Source organism: Heterocephalus glaber, unplaced genomic scaffold, assembly GCF_053883595.1.
Source record: "Heterocephalus glaber isolate CG9 unplaced genomic scaffold, H.glaber_assembly_v1.0 deba00001569, whole genome shotgun sequence".
NCBI classification, from domain to species: domain Eukaryota; kingdom Metazoa; phylum Chordata; class Mammalia; order Rodentia; family Bathyergidae; genus Heterocephalus; species Heterocephalus glaber.
The window spans coordinates 542,629-555,091 of NW_028258354.1; the positions used below are offsets into that span (position 1 = coordinate 542,629).

Consider the following 12,463-nt stretch of genomic DNA (forward strand, 5'->3'; position numbering starts at 1 on the left):
GGTAACATTAGAAAGAACATTCATTTTCTAACTACAGTGGTTTCTCAGTTCAGAAACTTAATTCCAGAATCATGAAATGAAATCTATGACCAGATCTGAGGAGAGTATTAAGTTTATGAACCAAGGTACCACTGTACTTTGGGTTTTTTATGTATTTATTTTGAATGTGTTCTTTCTACAAAATAATTATAGAGGTTGGAGATGATTTTGTTAAATTCTCAATGTGGCTCACAGGCTCTTACATAGTGCCCATTTAAAATGTCTTTAATTATTTGTTTTGATGATCAAAGAAAATCTAAGAATTTTTCCATACATGTATCAATAATTAGTTTTAGAAGAAATTTTATATAATTTCACTTCAAGTTAGAACTTTCATGACAGCTTCTTCAGAAACTTTTATAAAACTATGTAACTTTAAAATCATGACTTCTGAAAATAGCCTCTTTTATTCTGTTCCCCTTCTCTGAATGCAAGCCGCAATACACACTTTTAGGTTTAATTTTGCTTATCTCACATAATATATGCAAAGCATTGAGAATAATGAGTAAATATACAAATATATCAATAAATACAAGATTATATTTAGTTACTTGATTGTTTGCCTGACACTTAAATATTATTATTTTGACAAGGCTAATTTGTCTCAACTGCAGAGCTACCACTTTTGTGAGTGTGAAATTTATTATATACTCTCATTTTTTTCTCTATATCTTGCTGATTTAAAATAAACTTATGCTTTAATCTTCAGGAAATTAGCAAAAGGTATGTATTAGTAATAGAAGTATATTCTACTTTAACAGTTTTCCCTTATTGCTTGTTTAGTTATATATTTATAAAATTAGTTGCCATAAGTTTAATCTTTTAACTTTTCCTCCAACTCAGTTAACTAACTATAATTTGTTTGGACTTCCATAACTCTTTTATCTTTCCTTTCACTTTACGTTTCTTTTCTCAGAAGATATTTTTAATCCAATTTTAATTCTTTGCTTTTAAAACCCTTTATTGTGCATATCTTAGTTTTTGAAATAGCATTAGCAGAAGAAAAAATATTTACAAGTAAGTGAGAAATCGAATAATTGCAATCAAAGGTGAGAGACGGGGAAATCCTCACGAGAGGAACATATATATCATTCCCTGTTTGTTACTTGGAAATAGCTGAAAACCAGTATAGTTAACCATAAAAAAACCCCACTTAATTGTCAGGTGTGTTAATCTTTGATTTTTCACATAAAAAAGCACATATAAGCAAATTCTGGTGATTGACCTGGGCAAGGCTTATTTCTCTGATTGTGTATCCTAAATACCACATGTACTGTAGATTGCTGTGCATATGTAATTTTGATTCTACCTAACACTGTCATTAATCAGGAAGTGATATGCCATCTCAAATCTTATATATTGTGCAGGAAATAAATGCATTTTCCATGTTTTATGGGTCTTTTAATTATTCACATAAATAATTTTTATTAAAATATAAGAACCAAAGCTTAAATGTTCTGTTAGGAAACTCTAGAAATATAAGCTATTAATGTTAGTACCATAATCATCTGTAAAACATAAACAAGCATTTCTACCTGAAACATCACTCTTTTAACTGAGATTAAGAAGTACTGTAGTTGTCACTGATATTTTTCTGTGGAATTTTTTTTTTACCATTTGGATATGGTAAGAAATAAAGAAACTATACAAGAGCATCAGTGTTTATCATTGCCGGTTTAACTGATGACACACATTTGAAAGTTCTGTTAATTATTTTTCATCTTCTCAATTGTTCACTTAGCACCACTTCAGTTTGATCATAATGACAGTCACACTAGTGCTCACTTTATGATCCTCATGTGTTTTGAATTTTTCCTTTTAATAAATTTTTATATTATTATATGTATACTTCAGTGTCTATTTACTATAGCTACTGGGAATAAATCCATTTTGTATAACTACCATGTAACTCAAGTAACAATTTAAATGAGACATATAGGTAAATTCAGAACGTGAAAAATGTCAAATATTAGAACAGCTTATTGAGATACAATATTTGAAAATGAATCATAGATCAACATTAACCAAATGGAGGTGCTGCATTTCAAACTAATAAACCTCTTAGAAATTCGTAAATGGTATTTACTCCACTTTGGATAAGTGAAGAATTCCTATCATTCTTACAAATATGACTGATGAAGTTGAAAATATGTTCATTTTGATGAACTCTAAGATAATTTGAGAAAATATTTGTACATTGGTAAGGTTCTAAATATTAAAATTCTATGCATGAATAGGAAGAAAAAATACTTTTACTTGTGATGTTAATTTTATTTTTTATAGATCTGACAGGACAAAAAGAAATGAAGAATCAGTCAGGAGAGATAGAATTCATTTTGCTTGGACTGACAGATGACCCTATGCTACAAATTGTGATTTTCGTGTTTCTATTTTTCAATTACATCTTGAGCCTGATGGGAAACCTCATCATCATTGTCCTCACCCTGCTGGATCCCCACCTCAAGACACCGATGTATTTCTTCCTCCGAAATTTCTCCTTCTTAGAAATCTCCTTCACAACAGTCTGCATTCCACGGTTCTTGACAAGTATTCTCACTGGAGACAAAACAATTTCCTACAATAGTTGTGCAACTCAATTGTTCTTTTTCTTTCTAATAGGAATTACAGAGTTTTACCTGCTGGCTGCCATGTCCTATGACCGTTATGTTGCCATCTGCAAACCACTGCATTACCCAAACATTATGAACAGCAAAGTATGCCACCAACTTGCGCTCAGCTCCTGGGCAACTGCACTTTTAATCATCTTTCCCCCTTTGCTCTTGGGACTCAAGCTGGATTTCTGCGCTGCCAAAGTGATTGATCATTTTCTATGTGACACTTCTCCAATCTTACAGATCTCATGCACAGATACAAGTTTCATAGAATTGACCAATTTTGTCTTAGCTGTGATGACTCTTGTTATCACATTGTTATTAGTCGTTCTCTCCTACACATTCATCATCAAAACCATTCTAAAATTCCCTTCTGTTCAACAATGAAGAAAGGCCTTTTCCACATGTTCCTCACACATGGTTGTTGTCTCTATTACTTATGGGAGTTGTATCTTTATGTATATGAAACCATCAACAAAGGAGAGGGTGACAGTAACTAAAGGAGTAGCTGTGCTCAATACTTCTGTTGCCCCTTTACTCAATCCTTTCATTTACACCCTAAGGAACCAACAGGTAAAAGAATCTCTCAAGCATGTGCTTCAAAGGCTTTATTCTTTTCAAAGCAATGAGACAAAATTTTGGCACAAAAAAATATATTCTGTCCCCATCTCCTCCCACCACCCCTACCCCTTTGGGCCAGGTACAAGCACCCAATGATAAATGTAAATGTATTGTATACCTAAAATGTACCAATAAAAGAATTTAAATTCATACACAAGAAACCCCACAGTTTGAACTTTATATCTGGCTTCTTTTGCTCCTTTTGAATATATCCCTCCTACTTCAGTCTCTTCATGAGTCAGAATCATTGACTTTGATCAATGTGAAATTTGGGTTAATCAAAATCGCAACCCCTGAAGGAACCTATCCTTCCATAATGTCTTACTGAAATCAATTGTTTTCCAAAAGGGAATTAATTGGGAGGGGAGGTCTCCTATGCCTTGGGGCTTCCACTATTCAATTCCCATTCTCCAGGCAGGTCAGCTTCAGCAGCTGTCCCTAGAGAAAAAGAAGCATACTCATGGACCCACATGTCCTTGCTCCCTTTAGGGGCCCACCTCGTCTGAAATTCTATTCAAGTACTCTACCTGCTTTTTAATTCAGCAAGCTTCAAGTCTCAGCCTACTTTTGATGTTGTTATGGAACCAAAGTTTAAATTTTGCTGACAGAATGTTGAGGAAACTAAAAAAGATTTCAGAGAAGATGTAGGATGTTTTAGAGGGAAATGGCACTGAATGTCAGTAATTTGTAAGAGTGCACTTACCTACAGTCCTCACAGTAAAGTAGGGAGTCCTTAAACAATTGGTGAAAAGCTTACTGTGGATGACACATTAGCTCACCAGCCTGACAACAAAGGCTTCTGCAGAACAGTAGCATTCATTCCTACTCCAACTTCAAAATTATGTACAAAGTTTCCTCCTTGACTATCTGAGATTAGAAACATATTGAGAAGGAGATGCTGAGAAATGGCTTCCCAGTTTCTCTTTTGCTCTTAGAGAATGTCTGGGAAGGTCACATGTGATGTTGATTTGGCAATATAAAATGCAATGCAGATTCTTTGAAAATAAGCAAAGCTAATGTCTCAGCAGTTGTAATTCATGGCTTCTATCATTACCTGCACTCAAAGAGTGATGGCAGTGCTGGAAAGAAGAGATGCATTTTGGATCATCTTGTTTATTTTACCCACATTGTATAGGACTATTTCAAGTTCCAGACCATTATGAATACTTGAATCCATGAAAAACATTCATGTTATATGAGATTTCTTTGACAGCCTCATTTGAAAACATGGTTCTGTAGGGCTTAGTGTATAGTTCTTATGGAGGGAAGAATTAGAATGAAGAACAACAAACACAAGAAAATACAAACAATTTAATTTTGCACGGTTTCTTTGTGGGACAAAATTATTTAACATAACTTTGCCAGGTAGAAAAGCAATCGGAATTGAGAAAAATACTTTGTGTTAGAGAAATAAATATTATGCCAGCTAATGATTTGAATTGACACTATCATTAATTTTTTTTACTTTTATTATTATATGTTAGCTGTACATATGATTTCATTCACTGCAGCAAATTGGTACATGTACATAATACATTTCAATTCCTTTCTCCTCCTTCCTTTCACCCCCTTTTATTTTCCTGGCATCAAATTCATTTATTTATGAGACTTTATAAAATAAATGATCATATATACAGATTGAAAATCAGACTAATATGTTTATATATAAAACATATAAGACAATTGTACTAAGTCAAGCTACACTTTTAGTTACATTATTTATGTTGGAATACAGTACTTTCTTCCCTCTCTCATTCCTATTAGATGTCTTTTATTTAAAATAATTATATATATACACAAATTTTATGTAAGGGAAAGCATGTAATATTTAAGCTTATATGTCTGAGATACTTCACTTAACATTATAGTCTTGAGGTAGATCTGTTTTCTACAAGACTCAAGTTTGTCCTTCTTTATGTCAGAATGGTACTCCATCATGTATAAATACCATCACATTTTCTTTATCCATTCATCTGTTGATAGACATATAGGCTGGTTCCAAGATATAGCTATGAATGAATTGTACTGCACTAAACATAGGTATGCAGATGACGCTGTGGTACAATGTCTTCAATTTTTTGAAAAACACTTGTTTATTTTAACAATAAAATTCAAGAAAACATTTGGTTCTTACGCATAAAAAGAACGCACTTATATAAACCTTTATTTTCCATGATGACTGACTTTGGATCAAATTCTGAAAGCTTTATCAGATATGGTATACAATAAAGTGCATGTGTTTAAAATGTACAGTGTGACAAGCTTTGATATACATGAAATATTTCATATTTTCTAGGAATTAAATGCAGTTGAAACCATCACCTATCAAAATAATGAACATATCTGTCCCTGCCAAGCTTCCTAATGCAGCATTGCAATCCCTGCTTACTCTGTCCTCCAGAAAAGATTTGTATCAGTTTTTTGTCTCTATAGATTACTTTCCAAATCTAGAAATGGACTAATACAATATTGTTTTTAACTAAACTTCTTCACATTAGTTTGAGATTCATCCAGCTTGTATGGATAGCTTTTGTTACTTACTGAAATTTGATTTTATTGCTGTACCATAATTTATTTATCTATTTATCTGCTGGTGGGTATTACAGTTGTCTTCTGTTGTTGGTTACTATAATAAAGTTAACATTTGATTACAAACTTTTATGGTCATATGTTTTCGATTTTTGGAATAAATACCCATGATTTCAGTGGTTTGGTTAGATGATAGATATTTGACATTTTAAAGAAAATACCAAACTAATTTAAAAAGTGCTTATACAATTTTACATTCTCATCAGCAGTGTATGAGAGTTTCATTGCCTCTACCACCTTACCAACACATCTTATGGCAAATTTTAAATTTGATTATTCCAAAGGATGCGTAGTTATAGCTTATTGTAATTATGACTTCACTTCCCCAAATGGCTAATAATTTTGATCATATTTTATGCTTTTTGTCATTTATATATTTTCTTTGGTAAATTACCATTTAAATATATACTTACTCTTATATTTTTATCATTACTATTACAGTTTGACATTCTTTATATATTCTTTATAGGAATCATTTTCAAATATATAATTTTAAAACATTTTTCACATATTTTGAGTTATCTTTTCATTCACAAAATAATGTTGTTTGGAGATCAGATGTTCTTAATATTAATTAATTCAATTTTAAAGTTATTTTCCCTACAATCATGCTTCTACCAAAGTTACAGGTGTTTTCTATTATGTTTTTACCTGGAAGTTTTATACCTTGATAGCTATGACATATTTGAATGCGGTTTTATATATGTTGAGATTTGTTAATCATGGTTGATGTTTGCCACCTGAATAGCCAATTTTTCATACATTATTTGTTGAAATATAACCACAGAATACAAAAATTGATCAGGCTTGAAATGTTAATAATTCTAAATTTTAAAAACCCTGATTGATACAAACAAGTTTTTATTTTCCTGCAAACATTTTAAACCTACTCATGATAATACAATCTACAGGCCCCTGAGAATCTTGGTTGTCTTCTACCTAGTAGGTTCCCTCTGAACAAATACACAAGGAAGTCTGATCTAAATCAAAACTTCTAGGATGTCACTAAAGGTGGAGATAGCAAGAGATCTGTGATTAACTCTTTCATTACCAGAAACTCAGATTCCACAAGACTACCCTTTCTCAAAACTGACAGCTATTAAGATAACAATTATACTTGGATATATTGGGAAGCTCACCATTACTGTATTTCATTCATTTGTTTAATTTTCTGGGTACACATTTGATCTTATGAATGAAAAAGAATTATAAGAATTCTAAAATGTTTCACTTATCAAAAGTAATCTCTATGTATTATGTTAGTATAATAATAAATCATAATTTCCTGGTAATGCATAAAACTGAGCAGCTAAGAAATTGAATATAGATTGAGACTACAAAGATACTGCAGTAGGCAAGAAGAGAATATTCCTACTTTTGTCTATAATGCATGAAATCAAGAAATGAACAAGGAAAGATGATGATTGTATTCATATGTCAATAACTCAAATCAGTATGTTCATGCATTCAAAAATATTGAAAATGTACTGAAAATGGTGAAGAAGCCGAAGATATGATAATATGAAGATATGTTGATGGTCCTAGTAATTAGATTTATACGTTAGTCATCACTTACATGGTCTGAGCAAAGTTATCTGAAATCATGAGTTATTTTAGAGGAAGATGAGTAGAAGAAAGGACATGTTTTCATAGTGAAGATAAAATTATGCCATAATTTTATAATATGAAGATTTAAGCCAGGCTTTCAGAAAGTGGAGAAGAGATTTGTACAGAGATATTGATATCATACTATTTAGACATTGAAAATAATTAACTGTCATCTAGTAAGATTCCAAACTTGCTTTGTGCTTGAGTCTCTGTCTTTGACTGTTTCTCTTGTGTGTTGCCCCTAGAGTCATTGTATCAGGCTGCATAAGTATTATGTCATTATAAAATTAAATTTGAAGGCAAATTTTTATCTAGAGGATATAAAAGAGTTGCCTTAATTCAAAGACATAATAAAAATTGTTAGAATTGCTATATACTCTAGAATAAAATGACTGCGGAAAAAGGAATAATTGAATTGAAACTACATGCACTTCTACTGTCACACTTGGAATGTACTCCTGGCCAGTGTAGTTGAAAGTGAACAATAAGGAGTCTACTTACCACAAACAGTAAGAGTCTGTAACTCTTCTAATTAACTTAGCTAGGGAATAATCCTTGATAGAATTTCTGGGAAAACAAATGAGTTAAGTTCCAAAGCCTGAGATTTGAGAACATTATGAGTCACAAAATGTGAGGATTTTGTTTTGTGGAGAGGAACTTCAAATAGGAAGTTTTAAATGTGGTTGGTTGTGTTGTATTATATGACAGTTAATAAAATATTGTAAATCAATAAAGTAGGCCATTAATAATTGATTATGAAAAAACCCACAGCTTGATTCTGAAAGCTCAGCTCAGATAAAACAAAACAACAGTTTCCCTTGACTTGGCCTAATGAAAATTTCACTTACAGGTGAGAACTAGTGACCAGGCATATATATCTCAGGCAAATATTTCCAAAGTTTTGCACCCATAGATGTTTATTACAGTAAACCAGGATCCTAGGAAACCTCAATTGCTGAAAGAGATGGGGGGTGCCTCTACAGAAAAGGGGATTGAGGGAAAAGCATGATTTTACACTTCCCTGTGGGATTAGTGATTGACTTAAGGAACTGAGAGTAATGAATATTTCTCACTTAAATATATTTAAATATCAAGCCAAAAATAATTGCAGCAACAGTAAAACATCCCAAAATATCTATATCTTGTTTCATCTTGGTTCTTGTGAAATTTTTATTCTACTGAGAAATCTGGTTATTTGGATAACTACCCATTTAGGTAATTTCTCTGAGCCTGAAAAGATTTGTGAGATGATTATATATAGCTTCTTTAAAATCATTTAATATATGTGTGTAGGGAGTATAAATGTTGAATTAAATCCAATTAATCTCATTTAATATGGTCACAATATAAAAGTCTCAAATTTCTAATTCCTTTCTCCTAATTATCTGTGACTCTATTATCTGTACTATAGACTTGTCATCTTTACGTATTAAGCTTCACATTTTATATACAATTTCAAACACAGTGTCCTATATTTGTTATCCTGATTCTAATAAAGTGCATGTTTACTGTTATTTCCAAGAGTAATCTCCCTAAAATTAAAGAAATAAATGTTATTTTCATCTTTCATATAGTTTAATGATTTCTATAGTTGAAAGTATCAACATTGTTTACAGACTATGGCCTCAATAAAACCTGAGGTGCATATCAAACATAGGATATATTGACCATATCCAAAACATCTTGACTCAGAAGCCCTAGGAAAAATAATTTGACACATCATAAAGAAATAATAAGTGTATAAGAACATGAATATGTTAAATAATCTGATTTGATTATTACAAAAGATATACATGGATTGAGTGCCATACTACATCCTATTAAAATGTACAATTATTAAGTGTCAATTGAAAAAATACAATGTTTTTGTAAAGCTATCTTTTTTTTTGTAAAGCTATGTTTCACAAAATGTTTGGAAATTACTAACATAGTGTATTTAAGTTTAAAGCACTAGTTGGTTGCTAGGTCCCTTTATGTTTTGATCCTTCTACCTCTCCAGATTTATTGTTGCCTCTATCTACATCAGTATGTCAAGTCCTAGTTTTAGATTTTCTTACATTCTTGAATTTTTCAAGAATTTAAGTATAACTCTCTAATGAGTGGTAAACTACTCTAATAGCATGTATTTACTGAACAAGACATATGGGTTACATTTCTCCTACATTACATATTGAAACTTTGAGGGATAACAATTTTGCATAATTTGGACATTATCCTAAGACTATGTGATTATTTACTGAATCTATTTGAATATTTCAAAGCCCTTTTCCCACCATCAATTATATTTATTTTTCAAATGCATAGTTATGTAAAACCCATATGATATTTGCACATATTTATACCACAAATTTTGTGCAGATTTTTAGTCTGAAAACAGTTATTGCTTTTGCATAAAGGTTTTTCTTATCTTTGACATTTCATGGAAGTCATTATCTATGTTTTTAGTTTGAGAACAGTGACTACTTTCTCTTGAAGATTTTTCTTGTCTTCGAAATTCCACAAAAGTCATCCTACCTACACATAATATTTTTGCAGTAACACTAATTACATACTAAATAGCAATATATGTCTATGTCTTTTAGGCAATAAAAAATCTTACAGGCAAAAATTCAGCCTCTCTTAATGTTTGGAATAAGATAGATAGGTAATAAATACATGTTAAATTAATTAACAAATTACATCCAGCAAACTATACTTATACAAAGCTGATTTTATTCAAAGTAACAGTTTCTGTGATATAATATGTCACAAGGAGATATTAGTTGAAGGGAATGTTTCAAGAAAAGCTGTAAAACATAGGATGGAACTTCAAGAGAATCTCCTCTATGTGGTAACTGGTGAGGTAGATAAAGTTAGACGTATAAAGCATTATTTTCAGTTTTCAAGGTAATTAATTTTTAAACATATTCTTAAATAGCATTTTCTGGAAAACAGAAAATCTTTTGTAATACATTATGAAGACTTCTTTCACTTGCTGGTTTCTTAGAGTATAAATGAAGGGATTTAGTAAAGGAGCAATTGAAGTATACAGCAATGCTACACCTTTGGAGATAGTCACTCTTTCTTTTGCAGATGGTTTTATGTACATAAAGATACAGCTACCATATGTCATGGAGACAACAATCATGTGGGAAGTGCAGGTGGAGAAAGCTTTGGTCCTTTGCTGTGCAGAAGGGAATTTTAGAATGGTTTTAATTATATAACTATAAGAGAGAATCACTAACATCGATGTGACCCCTAGTGTCACCACAGCCAACACAAAAGACATCATTTCAAGGACATGTGTATCTGTGCAAGAGATCTGCAGGATAGGAGAAGTTTCACACATAAAATGATCAATTATGTTGGAAGCACAGAAATGCAGCTTTAGTCCCATGGCCAAAGGGGGAAAGATGATTAAGAATCCAGTTCCCCAAGAACTGAGCACAAGCTGGTAACACATTTTGCTGTTCATAATAATTGGGTAATGCAGTGGTTTGCAGATGGCAACATAGCGGTCATAAGACATGGCAGCCAGAAGATAAAACTCTGTAACTCCTAGTAAAAGAATAAAAAACAATTGTGCTGCACAGCTGTTATAAGAAATAGTTTTGTCTCCAGTCACAATGGTTACCAAGAATCTGGGAATACACACTGTTGTAAATATGATTTCCAAAAATGAGAAATTTCGTAGGAAGAAATACATTGGTGTCTTGAGGCGGTGATCCAGCAGGGTGAGAAGGATAATGACTAAATTCCCCATCAGGCTCAATGTGTAGTTTAGAAATAGAAATAGAAAAACCACAATTTGCAGGTACGGGTCATCTGTCAATCCTAAGAGAATGAACTCTATTATTGATTGGTTCTTCATTTCTCTTTTCTGAGCCTAATCAAATCTATGTAAGAGAAGAAGAAAAATCAAAATATATGCATTTCCACAAATATAAAAACAAAATATATATATTCTAAAATGTATCCATTTGCGAATGATATTTCTAGCCTGATATTTCAGTGGACATATAATTATATACTATGAGACAATTCAAAATTCTATTTTTGTGTGTTTTCTTTAATATCTCTAACAAAATTTCTGCAGGAATTGGAATAATATGTATTACGATTACTACTCATTTAAACCTATTGCTTCCAAGTGGCCTCTTATCTGCATGTATAGTTTAAATGATATATTAATTATCTAAAATTCATTTTACTACTACTTTTTTCTTATTTATATAACTTTCACTAAGTTGGTTTGACTTTTAAAATGAATATTGGTGATATTTCAAAATCAGAATTTAAGATTATGTTATAGTCCTATGCTATCAATAACAGAGGAAGCACATATTTCTAACAGTTAACATCCTAGTTTTGGTAGTTTTGAAGTTTTCTCTGCACTGGGAATATATCATTATTGTTACCAATTTTCTTGATTTGTTTTCCTGTATTCAAGAGGATAATTATTCACTAACATATAGGAAATATAAAACAAAACAAAACATGACCAAATCAAATGAATTATATATTTACTAAAAAATATTGTATCATCTTCTTAATCTTTTAAAAATGTATTGTTTTACATGTCTGCATCATTTGGGCACTCTTTACAGTATTTATTTCCCTCATATTCTTATATTCTTTCCAAAACTGTTGAATATCACAGTAAAAATATTACTTCATAGTTTTTATATGTATAATGATTCTATTTAATCCCATCTTGTACTGTTCCCTTGTCATATATTAAATATGTCAGCCAGCACATTTAACTATATCCATTATTTATGGACATTTTAAAAAGTGAGTTAACAAAAAAGTGAGTTATTAAAGTGTTCTTTTGCTATCTTTATTCTTTTACATTTGTGTTGTAAATATGGCTTTCATTTCCATATATTACTTCTATAAACTAATTTTAAAAACAGTAATACTCTACATATGTAATTTTTCAAAATACATATTAGCGATTAGTTTTAATATTTTAAATGAAAACTGAAGAGTTGCTGGCTTCAGCTATGAGGTGG

At 31.3% G+C, this 12,463-nt stretch overlaps 1 protein-coding gene and 1 pseudogene across 1 annotated transcript; one reads left to right on the forward strand and one right to left on the reverse strand.

Moving 5' to 3' along the window:
• The first annotated feature begins 2,342 nt into the window (after window positions 1-2,342).
• Window positions 2,343-7,861, forward strand: LOC101696666 (olfactory receptor 6C6-like; annotated as a pseudogene).
• A 2,498-nt stretch (window positions 7,862-10,359) lies between these two features.
• On the reverse strand, window positions 10,360-11,319 carry LOC101697025 (olfactory receptor 6C6-like). Its single transcript, XM_013069540.2, has one exon. The coding sequence runs from the start codon at window positions 11,317-11,319 to the stop codon at window positions 10,360-10,362; it is 960 nt and encodes a 319-aa protein (XP_012924994.2).
• Window positions 11,320-12,463: the final 1,144 nt, after the last annotated feature.